At 32.7% G+C, this 17,324-nt stretch overlaps 1 protein-coding gene across 1 annotated transcript in view; it reads left to right on the top strand.

The window, feature by feature from the left end:
* LOC126892661 (nose resistant to fluoxetine protein 6-like) overlaps nucleotides 1-17,324 on the top strand; it is a 142,736-nt gene that overhangs the window by 113,095 nt on the left and 12,317 nt on the right. The window contains exon 9 of the mRNA XM_050662303.1: nucleotides 6,109-6,307. Coding sequence (XP_050518260.1) covers nucleotides 6,109-6,307 — 199 coding nt within the window. The remainder of the gene's footprint in view (nucleotides 1-6,108; nucleotides 6,308-17,324) is intronic.

Below are 17,324 nucleotides of genomic sequence, written 5' to 3'. Positions count from 1 at the left end.
GCCTTCAGGATGTTGACTAAATCTGCGGTTGTGTTCATCCTCCGTAGTACTTCTTCATTGGTGAATTTTCTCTCCATGGTATTTTCAGGATCCTTCTGTATAACCATAGCTCGCAAGCCTGAAGTTTTGATAGAGTTTCTGCCTTCAATGTCCACGTTTCTACTCCGTATAGACGCACTGAATACACGTAAAATTTAAGGAGCCTTATTTTTGATTTTAAGGTGAGGTCATGGGTCATGGCTCTTGAACACAGAGCTCATAGCCTAGAATGCACTCTTTGCCTTTCCGATGCGACATCTAATCTCTTGAGTATTGTCCCATGACTCATTGATTATAGTTCCCAAGTAGTTGTATTGTGAGACACGTTAAATTCTCATTTGGTTTATATACAGATTTGCTTCAGTTATGTTTTGCCTGCTGATGATCATTAGCTTGGATTTGCTGGTGTTTATATCTAGTCCATATGTTCTACTTGTTTCATTTATTTTGTTCATTAAGTTTTGCAGCCCTTTTACGGTATTGGAAAACACTATTGTATCATCTGCATACCGCAGGTTACTGAGCTTGATTCCATTTTTATTGAGATGCCTTCATCAATATCTTTTAGAGTTTAGAGCCTCTTCAAAAATGTGCTTTGAGTACAGATTGATCATCAGCAGTGAAATTATGCATCCCTGTTTCACTCCCCTTAAGATTTTGACCTGATCTGTATATTCTCCATATATTCGGAGCACTGCTGATTGATTCCAATACAGGTTAGCTATTAATTTCAGGTCTCTTCCGTCAATCCCTGTCTTCTTCAGCATTTCCATCATTTGTTCATGCCTGACTCTATCGAAAGCCTTCTTGTAGTCAATCAGGCATGCAAAAAAATCACAGCTGACATCTCTACATTTCTGAAACAACACCTTCACGCTAAATAAATCTCTCGTACCAACAGCGTTCACAAATCCAAACTGATTGAGCTCAATTTGTTATATGCATTTTCGGTAAATTGTGGTAGTAATAAAAGAAAATCTTCCTTTTAAATAATTTTAATCAAATGAAAAGCCGCTTTACTTCATATTTACATGTAAACTTAAATAAAATATTTAATCCATTCCGTCAAAGCTTATTTCGCAAAATTATCCCGCGACACCTATATAAACGCCTTTGAAAATGCCCGACAAGTCCCAAGCAATTTGACCTTTATAAATTCCACAGCAGATTTCCGAACCATGTCTTCAAACGAATCAAAAGATCGCCGTCCGTCCGTTGGACAGCGGGGCGGGCTGTAATCTATAAATCGCGCTTAAGTGCCAATGTAATTTTTCATTAATCGTTTTAAATCATATTTTATGTTGAAACAAAGTAAAGGACCCGCTCTTTGGCGATCGGCTTCCCCAACATCCCGGCACCCGTCTGCACCGCACAATAGGTAAAGCCGCCTCTGCGTAGGGTTACCATAATTTATTAAGGCCAAATCCGGACAGGGGTAGTCCAAGGGGTTGTAGAAAATGTAAAATGTGAATTTAACTGCGTTGCTACCTCTACATTGTACATATATGCGAAATGCATAATATGGCAGCATTAAAAGTACAGCTGTTTCGCTACAATATGCAACTAACATTGAAAATCTCTGCCAGTTTAAAATACATATACCTATGTTTTAACATACTTTAGACCTAAGGTGCTGCGCAGAATGAAATTTCCCACCGTTGGGCCTAGTATTTACCATTTTTTTAGTAAAGCAAAAAAATCCGGACATTTCTCATATCCGGACCCCAATCCGGACATGTCTTTCAAATCCGGACTGGCCGGACGAAATCCGGACGTATGGTAACCCTACCTCTGCGACCGTTCGAGATGGAAGCGAGTTTTGCAGTCGGCCAAGACCCACCCCGGGTTGTAGTGCTACCAGAAGAAGAAGAAGAAGAAGAAGATGAAGAAGAAGAAGAAGATCGAAAACATCTACTTCCATAATCGAATACAGGCAAAGATAAATAGAAAACTAACACAGTTTATACCAGTACAAAGCGGAGTCAGACCAGGTGATTCGTTAAGCGCACTGCTCTTTAATATAATAATGGACGAAATAATATGAGCAGTACGTAAAGGTCATGGTTACAAAATGGGGAACAAAGAAATCCAAATATTATGTTATGCAGACGACGTCGCATTAATCGCCGAGGCAGAAGACGATCTACAAAGATTAACACAGATCTTCATCAAAACAGCCAATAAATACAATATGATATTATCAGCAGAAAAAACCAAATGTATGACAACATCTAAATAACCCACTACGGTATAAAATCGAAATTGATGAGAAAATAATAAAGCAGGAAGCAAGGTTTTGATAGTTGGGAATAGATATAACCAATTACGGAGATGTTGAAGAGTAAGTACGGCAACAAAGCTTAAAAGCAAGTAAAGCGGCGGGATTTCTTAATGACACAATCTGGAAGAACAAACACCTAAGACAAGACACAAAAGCAAGAATCTATAAAGCAGCAATTAGACCTATATTGACATACACGGCGGAGACAAAACGAGACACCAGAAACAACAAAGATGGAAATACTTCGACGAATATCAGGGAAAATTCTGTTGGATAAGGGGAGATATAAATGGATGGGTGACAATGTAGAAGACATAAATGGATAGGTGACAAAACGGAAACAGGAATGGAAGGTACACATTAGTAGAATGGCAGAGGATAGGATAGTACGAATAGCACGAGATAAGTCACCAAATGGACGAAGAAGTATTGGCAGACCAAGAAAAATATGGTGCGATAATTTAAACAATTTAGAAGGCTAATATTGAAGAAGAATCAGGCTTTAAAGCCTACATACAAGAAGGAAGAAGAATAAGTTTTATTGGCTGCCTATTACTATAGCGGATCTACTGAGCTTTATCACACTAATCAATCACCCTGTGTATTTATATATCAGCCGCTGACTTTTTGATGGTCAAATAAGGTTAACAAAATATGGGGGCTGAAACGTGTACCTTATCTCAAAATGATGAAAGATATCTTGATAATTTTGAGAAAAAATTCTTAGAAAGTACGGTATACTTACAGATAAACTCCGTTATAATTGATATAACATGAAATACACATGCATACAGGGTGTCACCACTAACGCGACGGAAGATTACAGCGAAATGGTAAAAGATTTGAAAAAAATGTTTAATTAGTGGTTTGTAAGTTGATAAAATCTACATTTTAAAATTATTTTGAAATATACAGGGTGTCCCAATAAATGGCGGCGTATCAAAGTTATATTTTTTCTTATGGAATACCCTGTATTTTATTGCATTTTTAATTGTGCTCAAAAAATAAGGTATAGTTTCATAAGGCTTCCCTAAACCTATGTACAGAGTGTTCTGAGTTATGTTGACTTTTCTTAAAATGTAAAGTTTTAAATGAAGGCTTATTCTAAACTTATTTAAGAAATTATAAAAAAAATACTTTAACATCTAAATAGTTGGATATTGGTTGAATGTATTCCATGATTGATTATTACACATTTATTTGCAGGGTGTTCAACATTTACAGTTTCATTATTGGATTATTCAATGTGTCATATGATGCTTATTTTAAATGGAACACCATGTATATTAATTACTAATTATATTAAGAGAAGTCACCTCTTTCGAATAGTATATGGATGTCCTATACCTAGGTCTATTAGTTTTTGCGTAATTTACAATTATTTAAATTCGTAATCTGTAAATCGATTTTAAAACAAAAGATGTATCTCATTGTATGACATCGTCATTTTATGACAGTACGGTCTGGTAATTATCAAAAATATAAACATCCATGTATGATATTCAAATTTAATTGTTCCTAAAAATGAATAACCACGTTATCTACGAAATAGTAGACATGGTTCTTTGCATTGGGGAGTGTTTGCAAAATTGTATCTTACTTTCTAAAGTTTACGCTCAAAAGTAGGTATCCTGATAGAAGACACCCAAAAAGGACGTTTTTGAGAAATTTCGGAAAGTTAAATAAAAATAAACCAGTTATTTGTGATCACGTCAAGGAATTTGATGTCCTGCTTTCTGTTACGGAAAACCCAAATACTAGTAAAGAAAAAATTTCTGGTAAATCAGTCAAACGACTGTTACAATACTTAAGAGAAACCACTATTATCCGTATAAAACTCAACTACACCGATATTAGACGGAACAGGATTATGATAAATAGTTAACTTATCGTTTATGGACTTTAGACTTTGGAACAGATCCTGATTTTTTTTAAAATGTATTGTATACAGAACAATCTACCTACTTTTCATCATAATGGTCTAGAAAATAGACATAATTTTCATTTCATTATGACAGAGTAAACAAACATTTTTATTTCGTACAGTTTAAAAATCGAGAGTGCATAAATATTATTTTTAAAATCAATTTACCGTTTAAGAAAATTGTAAATTACGCAAACACTATGACTCCTAGTTATGGAACATCCCTATACCATTCGAAAGAGGAACCAGTGTTTAGTATAATAATTTATTAACATACATGGTGTTTTATTTAAAATAGCATCATATGAGACATTAAATAATCCAATAATGAAACTGTAAATTTTGAGCACCCTGTAAATAAATATGTAATAATCAATCATGGAATACATTAATTATAAAATAATTACCAGACCGTACTGTCATAACATGACAATGTCATACAATACCATTAATTAAACTACATCTTTTGTTTTAAAATCGATTTACAGATTAAGAATTTTAATAATTGTAAATTACGCAAAAACTATGACACCTAGGTATAGGACATTCATATACCATTCGAAAGAGGTGGATTTGTTTAGTATAATTATTTATTAATATACATGGTATTCCATTTAAAATAAGAATCATATGACACATTGAATAATCCAATAATAAAACTGTAAATTTTGAACACCCTGTAAATAAATGTGTAACAATTAATCATGAAATACATTTAACGAATATCCAGATATTTGGATATAAAAGTATTTTTTTATAATTTCTTAAATAACTTGGGAATAAGCCTTCTTTTAAAACTTTACATTTTAAGAAAAGTCAACATAACTCAGAACACTCTGTACATAGGTATAGGGAAGCTTTATGAAACTATACCTTATTTTTTGCGGACAATTAAAAATGCAATAAAATACAGGGTGTTCCATAAGAAAAAATATAACTTTAATACGCCGCCATTTATTGGGACACCGTGTATATTTCAAAATAATTTAAAAATGTAGATTTTATCAATTTACAAACCACTAATTAAAAATTTTTCTCAAATCTTTTACCATGTCGCTGTAATCTTCCGTCGTGTTAGTGGTGACTCACCCTGTATAATATGCACAGTACCTACACATCTAAATTAGTAAAAACACGCAAACACAAACCTAAGCAAACGACAGCGAACAATACAAGACTGTACTATACACAATACAGTCACAATCGGAACGATGGTATATTATTTAAGAACAGTGAAAACCTAAGATCATTGTTTAAAAAAGAATTTTTTAAATAGTCTTTTAGTCTTTTTTTAAACAATGCTAAGACAGTTTGAAATAAATAAAGGAATAACAGGTGATTGCTGTTTCCGATAATAACGTCGTTCGTTGCTCTGCTGCCGGCGCCGTGTGCCATGTATAGTTCAAATTACACAAACACACATTATCTCTCAAATATTATATTAAACGGGCCCCACACTCTCGGCAAAGTTAATTCGCCAAAGTTGACCGAAGTCCGAAGTGCCTCTCTACACACTTGTTCTACTTCGCGAGAAACACATTCAAGCGGTGCGATACCGACAAAGATTCCTTTGACTCGGACGCACCAGACCGACAGATTTTGGAAGTAGAACGAAGTAAGACAAAGTTACACAAGGTGGCCGTCTACACTCTCGTACTTGCTGAACCTCGATCGACTTTGGCGAGAGTGTGGAGGGCGTTTTACATACATTTTTATTGTTGAAATGTTTGTCTGACGAAAATCGGTCGGACTTATCGGTGTTACACTGTAATTGTATTAAGGATGGTTAAGACCACCACATTTTCAATACTGTATAACTGAAACTTATTCTAAGACCTGAATAAAACTGATTGTTTCATTTTAGAGAACAATGTGGAAAATACTATTCTATTTTTTCTTTTGCATTCCGGCGCTATCGATTATAATAATTCCAGGTTGGTATATATTAGTACTCAAACCTGAATATGATCCATTTGTGGCTTCTTTCATCGCCGTGATTGGCAGACCTATATTTATTTTATCGATAGGATTTGGAATATATGGATGCTTGCACGGTATTGCTGGTAAGTGAAAAATTACTATGTATATTTAGTTTTCCAACTTAACACATAAAGTTTATAAAGCATTAGTGCTTGATTCAATAAGTAATTATTATTTTTGTAATTAATATATACCTAGGATTTTTTAATTACAAATGAATCCCTTAATTTGTAATCTCACATTAATCTTCACTTCCTAAATTTTTATAGTTTGACCCTATATAATTATTGTGAAACATATCGATTAATAGTTTAATAAGAAGAGTAAAATGATGGTTTTGTTTGTTTTTGATTCAGAGGGATGCACAATCGCTGGACAGCTGTTTCCACCGTTTAGTAGTTTTACTAGTGTAAAACTACACTAGCGCCGCCAAGCGGGATCAAATGCGTACATAGCTGCCATTAGCAGCCAAAGCGAACGGTTGTCGATCAACAAAAAAGCTGTGATAAACAAACCTTGTCCAAAATTCATTAGTGTTATTTTAATATTTTATATTTTAAAATTTTTGGAGAAATTGTTCTTGAACATGCAAGGTTTTCCTTTCATAAGAAAGACTTCTGTAGTTTTCAAGAGTGTTTGTGTTTTTGCTCCGCTAAAAACATTGTTTAGTGCTAATTGGTGATAAACGTTCGAACTTTGTCTTAAAACATTATACTTTTTTGTGTTGTAATTGTTGGCGAATGTAAAGGTGGGAAGCAACGTTCCAAAATAACGGTCAGTATTATTTCAGTAAATAAATAAATAAACAATAGATAATACGATTTTCACAAAATAATACATGAGAAATATAATAAAAAAATATAAAACACAAAAAATAATAAAAATAAAAAATTTCAAAACCGATAGGGGTTAATTTTCTGCAGGGTTGACCTGAAATTAACTCATTTCGCGGTTTTTTGCAAAAAAACTTGTAATGTTAATTTTTGTAAAAGTAAGACTTAAGGTAAATATAGAGTGAGTCAAAAATGGCAGACCCATATAATTACACAAATTATCCATACCTGCAACCAAACCATGGCCCTACTGATAATAATGGTCAAATGTTAGTGAATCAACCAATACCTGTGTACCAACCTACATCTTACCTAAACACGCAATCAATTATGCCATTATCACAAAATTCCATAAATGGACAACCCTTTAACCAAAACAACTTCCCTTCTGGAACAAACAACAGTTTAACTGCAACTGCAACTACTCAGGACAATGAATGGCAGACAATGAACTACAAAAAAAGGCAAATAAGCCCTGAAGATAACAGGAACGCTAAAAGACAAACCAAAATAAAAGATTATTGGTTGTCTAAACCTAGCACCAGCACCAGCAATATATATAACAATCTCCAAGAAGAAGATGAGGATAAAATAGACAAATCTAAAACAGAAACGGAAAAAAACAGAACCCAAACCACCACCGATATTTGTATCCGGTGTCGAAGATATGAACCCCTTAAATATACTTCTTATTGAAATTGTTAAAGATCAGTACACCTTAAAAGCCCTGGGTGAAAGTCAAGTAAGAATCCAACCAACTTTGAGTGAAGCATATACTACTATAGTGAAAGCATTGTACAGTAAAAAAACAGAGTATCATACATACCAGTCTAAACAAAGCAAGCCCTTTAGAATAGTAGTAAAAAATATTCATTATTCAACAAATCCTGCCGATATTAAACGAGACATAGAAGCTCTTGGACATGAAGTTCTAAATATATGGAATGTTAAACAAAACATAACAAAAAAACCATTGCCCATGTTCTTTGTCAATCTAAAAATTAAAGAAAATAATAAAGACATCTATAATGTCAAGAAACTAGGACACTCGATAGTTACAATTGAAGCCCCTTATGCTAGAAGAGTTATTCCACAGTGCACCAAATGTCAGAGATTCGGTCATACAAAAAACTTTTGCCATAGAGAATCCAGATGAGTAAAATGTACAGGGTCACATCACACTTCAGAATGTACTAGGAAAATAAAAGATGAAAATGTGACATGTGTAAATTGTGGAGAACAGCATCCCGCAAATTACAGAGGGTGTATTATACACAAGCAACTTCAAGAGAAAATGCATCCAAAACTTAGAGAACGAAATGGACAAACACCTAAAGGAAACAGGGTTACAACACAAGGAATGACATATGCACAGGTAACCAATCAAAATAATCAACAAGAAGGTAACATTATGTACCAACAAAATAGTATAAGTCAACCTAATGATATATCTGACCTAAAAGCAATGATGAGAGATCTCATTACGCAAATGGGAACAATAATGAATCTTTTCACCGCTCTTGTCTCAAATAGGTCATAATGGTCCAAACACTAAAAATAGCATTATGGAATGCAAACGGCTTAAACCAGCATACTCATGAACTCAAAAGTTTCATAACCAACAATGAAATAGATGTCATGCTAGTTACTGAAACTCACTTCACAAATAAAAGTCACCTAGCCCTAGTTAACTACAAAATTTACTTTACCAACCATCCAGATGGGACTGCACATGGAGGCACAGCAATACTAATAAGAAACTCAATCAAACATCACGAATTGGAAAGATTTACAGAAAATCACCAACAAGCCACTACCATTGCAATAGAAGGAGTTACTGGAATCACCAAAATATCTGCTGTATACTGCCCTCCCAAGCACAACAATAAAAGAGACAACTATGAGATTTTCTTCAAAACGCTTGGAAACAAATTTATAGCGGGTGGAGATTACAACGCTAAAAACACAGTATGGGGCGCGAGAGTTACAACTACTAAGGGTCGTGAACTACTAACTGCAATGCAGTGCAATAATCTAAACTACCTGTCAACAGGAGAACCCACATATTGGCCTTCGGACCCTTATAAAATACCAGACCTTCTTGATTTCTATATCACAAAAGGAATTGACAGTAAACTAGTCACAGCAACATCCAGCTTAGACATGTCTTCGGATCACACTCCAGTCCTTATGAACATGTACTCCGATATAACTTAGAATCCAAATCCATCCGCTCTGTGCAATAAAAAGACCAATTGGGATACTTTTCAAGAAGTATTAGATGAAGCAATAAATTTAAAAATACCATTAAAAACACCTGCAGATATTGAATGGGCGATAACTAACCTCATAAAAAACATACAGAAAGCTTCATGGGCAGCAACTCCAAACTACAAACAGTCAACAAGAAAAGAATCCTGCCCTCCAACTATAAAAGAAAAAATTTCAGAGAAAAGAAGGCTAAGAAGAAATTGGCAACAAACCAGAACAGTGAGCAATAAAAATAAATTTAATAAAACAGCAAGGGAACTAAAAAAAATATTACTTGAAGTAAAAAATGATTCTATACAAAGATACTTAGAAGAGCTTACACCAACAGAAGCCACCGACTACTCACTATGGAAAGCCACAAGGAAACTAAAAAGTCCTCAGACACCAATACCACCAATAAGAAAAAACAATGGCAAATGGACAAGAAATAACATGAAGAATGCAGATGCCTTTGGTGGCTATCTCTCACAAGTCTTTCAACCAAACAGCTTGGAATCAACACCTGAAGAATTGGAGGAAATAAATGAGTACTAAATGAACCTTACCAAATGGAGCTGCCCATACCGAAATTTAAGTACAATGAAGTTAAGGATGTAATAATGAAAGAAATTAATCCTAAAAAAGCTCCTGGTTATGATCTGATAACGGGTAGGATACTACAAAAATTAACAAAGAAAGGAATAACGGCAATATTACAAATTTTTAATGCAATAATAAGATTAAATTATTTTCCGCAACAACTGAAAATGGCAGTTATAATTATGATCCCAAAACCAGGAAAAAACTAGAGGAATTAACATCATATAGGCCAATAAGTTTACTGCCTGTGCTTTCCAAAGTGCTGGAAAAATTAATAATGAAAAACATCAAGCCAATACTAGATAGCAAAAATCTCATACCAGAACATCAGTTTGGGTTTAGACAAGAACATGGAACAATAGAGCAAGTCCATAGATTAGTAAAACATATCAGCAACGATTTTGAAAATAAGCGATATTGCTCAGCAGCGTTTCTTGACATAAGCCAAGCGTTCGATAAAGTCTGGCACAAAGGTCTACTCTATAAACTAAAAAACCTATTGCCTCATCCATATTATGAACTTCTAAAGTCTTACTTATCTGGCAGATTCTTTTCAGTTAAATACCATTCAGAATATTCAGAATTATACCAAATAAAAATCAGGAGTACCGCAAGGCAGCGTGTTAGGACCAATGCTGTATCAGCTTTTTACTGCAGATCTACCAACTTCAAGAACTACAATAACAGCAACCTTCGCAGATGACACTGCAATACTCGTTTCACATCATGATACAGTAACTGCCTCAAGAAACTTACAAGCCAGCCTTATGTCCACTTTACATCAACAATAAATTGAACAAGAAATTGACAAAGTTATTCAAGGCCAAATTTGACGAGTACAAAATGTATGGTTTGTAAAAGAAAATGAAGGAATTTGATGAAATAGAACAATTGGATATATGTTTTATTTTGTCAAATTTCTTTTTATTCACGGCAAAATTGGATGTAGAATTGTGTTTTGTATAAGACAAATTTGAATTTGACCTTGAATAACTTTGTCAATTTCTTGTTCAATTTATTGTTGATGTAAAATGCACTTTAATAATATCCAAGCATGGTTAAAAAAATGGAAAATTCGAGTTAATGAGACCAAATCAATCCATGTTACCTTTACACTAAGAAGAGGTATATGTCCAGCAGTGTTATTAAATAATCAAATAATTACTCAGAGAAATGAAGTCAAATATTTAGGTTTACATCTTGACACAAGATTAACATGGAGAACACATATATTTAAAAAACGAAAACAATTGGGTCTCAAACTAAGACAACTTTACTGGCTTATTGGCAGAAAATCACATTTAAATCTCACAAATAAGCTCTTAATATATAAAGCCGTACTGAAGCCAATATGGACGTATGGAATTCAATTATGGGGTTCTGCTAGCAATTCAAACCTAGAAATCCTACAAAGATTCCAGAACAAAGTTCTTCGAATTATAGCTAATGCTCCGTGGTATGTTTCGAACAACATAATAGAAAAATACCACCAAGTTCAATCCATAAAAACTGAAGTCACAAAGTACAGTGAAAAATACAAAAACAAAACTAGTGCTCACTCTAATCACTTAGTGCGCGAACTGTTTAATGTCAACGATGAAGTGCGTCGACTAAAGCGTTTTAAGCCTACAGACTTATTAAACAGATTTAAATAAAATGAATTAACATCTACCACTACATTATTCACTTTGTTTGTTAATTATATGTTAAAGGAAGCCTCTCACTGGAGAGAATTCCTACATGTCATTTGTTCTTCTAATAATTGTCATAAAATTTACTTATTATTACGAGTGATAACAGATTGTAAATTAAATGGAGCTTCAAAAAAATCTGAGTAAAGATAGAAGGAGTGTACGCTAGCGCTGTTGAAAAAGCCTGAAACGGTGGAAACAGCTGTCCGGCGATTGTGCATCCCTCCGAATCAAAAACAAGCAAAACCATAATTTTACTTTTTATGTAGGATTAGGGGATTCGGGCTCTTTTGAGCGCAGTCGATCTAGAATAGTTACTACTACCTCATTAACAACTCTAGTGCATAAGTCATTATTTGAAATTATGCTGAGTGTAATTATTATCAATAGCTGTCATTAAGGGCAGTCTATTATAAAATTTTACCCAACCAACAACTGTAGTGTAATAATTGAGAAGCTGTCCATAAAACCATTTTTTACTCCACGACTTCAACATTTATTTATTTTCAAAAAACAGTAAAATCCTGTATAAAAGGTATATTTAAAAACCCTCAAAAGGGCCACATCAAAATCACATAACTAGTTTTCGACTGGTTTACCAGTCATCATCAGTGCTTACGTGCAATATACTTGCTAACCACCAAGATATTATTTAACAAAAATATGTGGGTCAAAGCCCAGTAAAAGAAGTCCGTCAAGGAAACATTAGTTTAAAAAGCTACATTAAGTATGGATGTTTAAAATATTTAGCTAATCTGCCCCAGGTAACATCTGAGATGTGGATTTGACTTGTTTACATGTTGAAAGTATGATGGCAAGTATTTATTTATTTTCGTCGATCGTGAAGAAACTGACACAGGGCATTAGAAGCAAATTTGAAACATATATTACATCGAATTGTTCATTGGTCCTTCGAGCCGGATTGAATAGCGACCTATGGATAGTAACAAAAATATTAGTTCAAAGAAATAAGGAAAAAAATATCCTGTTGGTGACACAACCCCCTCCAGACCGAAACCAAATTTGTTGAGTAGTATGGACATCTATAATAATAACATATATGTTTCCTGCAGCCGATTTTGATGATATACATAGTTATAAGCAAATGAAGATAAAAAACGGTACATTTTCGCTTTTTTCGTCTATTACCAAAAAGTTAGGCATTTTAATAATATATTATGCAACGAGCATTTAATGATGGTCATTATGAAGCGAGTATGAGGGTTACTAAACGAACCGTATGCGGCGAGTTTCGTATAGAGTGCGAGCTTCATAGTGATAATTAAATGCAAGTTGTATACACTATTTTTTCTATGATCATTCACAACAATAAATATGTTCAGTAGTAATTGCACAAGAGCTCTTAACTTCTATATTAATTTTAGAGATCGAGTGAAATTTGTTGCGATTATTTCATGAATAAAACTGTTCAACACCAAAATTTTATTTTAATTTATTTATGTAAGTACAAATTAGTACAATTAAACACACAGTTGTTATAAATATTAATTGGACGGTTGAAAGTCATCACTTTTATAATTTTTAACATTAATTGTCATTAATGTCACTGAATGTATTTTTTCATAGCAACGAAGGGCATCTGACGTAATACACTTGACGACGGGAAATTATCAAAAATTATCAGTTTAATTTTTATTTCTGTAGCTTTCTATTGGTCAGAATCTCCCATGAATGAAATAATCAAATTTATTAATTTTGTAACACAAATAAATTCAGTAGTTTGTCAGTTTGACGGTTTGTTTACATATTGAGAACTGTCAAAGCGTATGAACGTACGCAACGCGTATATAATATAGGTATAGCACTTCTTTTTGGATGGGGAAAAGCATTGAGCTCGTAATTTAGATACTATAGGAATTTTTGACTTCTGTCGGCACTCCCATGAGTGCTTTATTTTTTTTTTATTAAGATAGTAGTATGCATGGTCTTATTTCATAAACTGTCCAAAGTATTACTGTAATAATTATAATAATTTTTTGACTTAAAATTAATTTGGGATAAACAAATTAAATAACTTTTAAACTATTTGACCAATTACTTTACAATTTAAAATATAGTATAAGACGGTATAAGCACAAGAAGTCTCAGCATTCTGTATAATAAGAAGGTTCTAACTTGATTTTTACATTAGGAACATTTATAAAATCTCAAAATTTCTGATTTACTTTTTTAAATTTTCTAAGCAACAAATAAGGATAGACATATTCAGCGAACGCAATATTGAAGTTTTTTATATGATTTATAAGTTTATTATTCTCAAATTTGTTTAGAATGCTTCACTTTTTAGTAATAGCTTTTTATCTTAATTCGTTTATAACATAGCCACCTTTACAAGCCATGAAGAGAAAAAGGCAACATCGCAATTGATGACGTCCGCGGTAGTCTGACTTTCGGACTACCGCTTTCGAAACCACGATTTTAAATTACAAATTCAAGTAAAATTTATAATATTTTTTGAGTCGAACAGGAAAATAATATATTTATTAACTAGAAGCTTTTAAAAAATTAAATTAAAAGTAATTCCTTGTAAGTAACGTTTATTATACAAAAATAGAAACAATGACAAGAAAATGTGTAACACACAAAAGGTGTAAAAACACAAAATCTGGTAAACCAATTCTTCCGGTTCATGACCTCGATATTATTTATCAAAAAAAGAACCTATATACCAAATTTGGTTGAAATCTGACATCTCGTTCCAAAGTTATCGTGCTATTAGTCATATTTGTATAGTCGCCATTTTGAATGCCTGCCATTTTTGTAAAAGGAACAAAAACTGAGATGGCCTTGTATCTAAATTTGAACCTTCATATGTGTAATATATGTGGTCCAAATTATATGCTTCTACCATTAAATGCACAATATTTTTTATAATATTTGCACGAATCTGCCGCATATAGGTCCATGTGAAGATACGTTTTGCATTTATTAAATGGTAATTAACATAACTAAAAAGTTATGTTAAACAACAGATATTTCCTAAAAAATATTTTTACGCTCTTTTTAATGGCCGTATTAACTTGTCAAAAAATTAGTACATACAGGGTGAAAGAATTGAAAAAAAAAACAACATATTTTTACATATAACCAGGAAAAACACAACTTCTGGTAAACCGATTCTTCCGGTTCAAGACCTGGATCTTAAACATAAAAAAACCTATATACCAAATTTGGTTGAAATCTGAAGTCTCGTTCAAAAGTTATCGTGTTATTAGTCACCTATGTATAGTCGCCATTTTGAATCCCCGCCATTTTTGTAAAAGGCAAAATCTGAGATGGCCTCCCATCTAAATTTGAACCTTTATATGTGTAGTAGGTATATGTGGTCCAAATTATATGCTTGTATCATTAAATGCACAATTCTTATAATATTTGCACGAATCTGCCGCACTACCAATCACACTATGATTTTAACCAGTTTTTTGGCATTTCGTTATAGTAGGGGAGCAAAGTATGCTAAATGTGCAGTCACTCGAGCGTTATGGGGACCTATTGAATTGTGAAGAGTAAAACAAAAGTAGGTAGGTTCTAAAACAAAAAAAAAGTCAAGTAAAGTTTTCCATTGTAGTGAGCGCTTGCCATTTTTTAATTTAATTTTTTATTTAAAACATTCGTTTTTTCCGATTATAGCGCCATCTATCCATCATTCGAAAAAATGTTTCGAATAAAAGTTACTTATTTTTACGTAGAGAATCCAAATCTGCAATAAAAAATGGGGAATCTTACTTAAGATTTTAAAGTAACCCCCCACCTCACTTCCGCGGAGGGTCGTGTTTGGTGCCATTCGATAGATTTTTCAAAAATATTGAATAAGTGTATTTTACAGTTTTTCGATCTGATATTTATTTCGCGAAATATTGCGAGATTCGTATTACTCTGGGCTAATTAGCAAAATACAAGGAAAAGTTATTTACCAGCAATTTTATTGCTGGAATCGAATCTTATTATTGTATGTATTAATAATATAGGTATGCAAAGTCCGCAGATAGTGTGCTACTTTTTTTATAAACAAAATGGCGCCCGAAAATCGTGTTTTTTTCAATTTTTGCTCTATAACTCCAAAGATTTTAACTTTACACCAAAAACACTCAAATAAAAATTCACCGCAATTAAATTCTGCACAGAGACGTGTTTTTCTCGATTCAGTTCGACGAAAACTTTCCCCGGAAAAGCGGGTTTTTCCAACAAAATCTTTAATTTTCAACTAAAATTTTAGATAAGTAATTGTTAATCAATATTTAAATAGCTTGGTAATGTAAAAGCCCTTTTAGTATAGATTATAATTCCAGAAGCCCATGGAAATTAAATAAACAGTTTAGCAACAATTGAATTGTTAATTACAAATTTACGGTCGCTATAATAACGACAATAATGATGATGCATAAGAATAACTATGATTTTTTCATAAAAAGACACTATACCTATCTAATGCACTTTACAGAATTGAAATTGGACTTTTTAAGCGGCCTCGGGAATATTTTAAAATTATAAACAATTTTTTGGCTTATAAACAAATAGAATATCTCAGGAAATGTCAAACTAAATTAAATTGTGAAAACGGTATTCGAAAGTCAGAGGCAGGCCCTTCTTTTAAAAGAAAAAACGTTTAATTATGACGAGTCGTTCCTGAGATACAACCAGTCAAAGTTGACCGGAATTTACGGCAAAGATATAAACAATAGGATCATAGTTTTGAAACCATCACCTTTTTATTTTTGTCATCTTTCTCCACACCAATTTTCATATCTTTAAAATACTCATAACATATATTATTATAATAAAAACTATCGATAATACGTGTGAAAATTGCCAAAAATAGCAAAATTCCAATCAAAAATTAGGTTGGAGAAAATGTAACCCTAGGGCCGGTTGTTCGAACGCTAATCAACAATGATCACTGTCAAATATTTAATTACTGTCACAACTGTCAATGTCAACTTTGGTTGGGTTGCTGAAAACATAATTGATTATAATTATGAGATTAGTTAATTAATTAACATAACAATTATTAACATAATTGATTAACTAATTTCATAACTGCACTCAATAATTATGTTTTCAGCAACAAAATCAAAGTTGACATTGACAGTTGTGACAGTAATTAAATATTTGATAATGATCATTTTTGATTAACGTTAGAACAACCGGCCCTTAAAGTTCAAAATCGATATACGTTAAAAAAATGCATTTTCTCGGCTTCCCATGGAGCAATTTCCTTCATTCTTTTTTTGTGCCCTAATAACTCGAGTAGAGCCATCGAACTAACGCATTATTAAATGTCAAACTTGCTTTTGTTTTGTTATAATAGATTAATTTATTTATAAGAACAGAAAACTACATATTTTTTCCACTTGTAGGCTTTTTTTTAGATAAACTTACCACAAGTGTACCTTTTAAAGTTAAAAACATAAATAGTCTCATTTGAAAGCTGTATAATTATTTAAACAATTTTTATTTAAACAAATTAAAATTTTGTGTTATAGTAAATAAATTAATTTATTATAACAAAGCAAAAGCAAGTTTGACATTTAATAATCCGTGAGTTCGATGGCTCTACTCGAATTACTTGGGAACAAAAAGAGAATGAAGAAAATTGCTCCATGAGAAGCCGAGAAAATGCATTTTTTTAACGTATACCGATTTTGAACTTTGAAGGTTACATTTTCTCCAACCTAATTTTTGATTGGAATTTTGCTATTTTTGGC

The sequence above is a fragment of the Diabrotica virgifera genome, chromosome 9, assembly GCF_917563875.1.
Source record: "Diabrotica virgifera virgifera chromosome 9, PGI_DIABVI_V3a".
Taxonomy (NCBI): Eukaryota; Metazoa; Arthropoda; class Insecta; order Coleoptera; family Chrysomelidae; genus Diabrotica; species Diabrotica virgifera.
The sequence above is the reverse complement of the archived record's forward strand: the minus strand, read 5'-3'. Positions and strand labels throughout refer to the sequence as shown.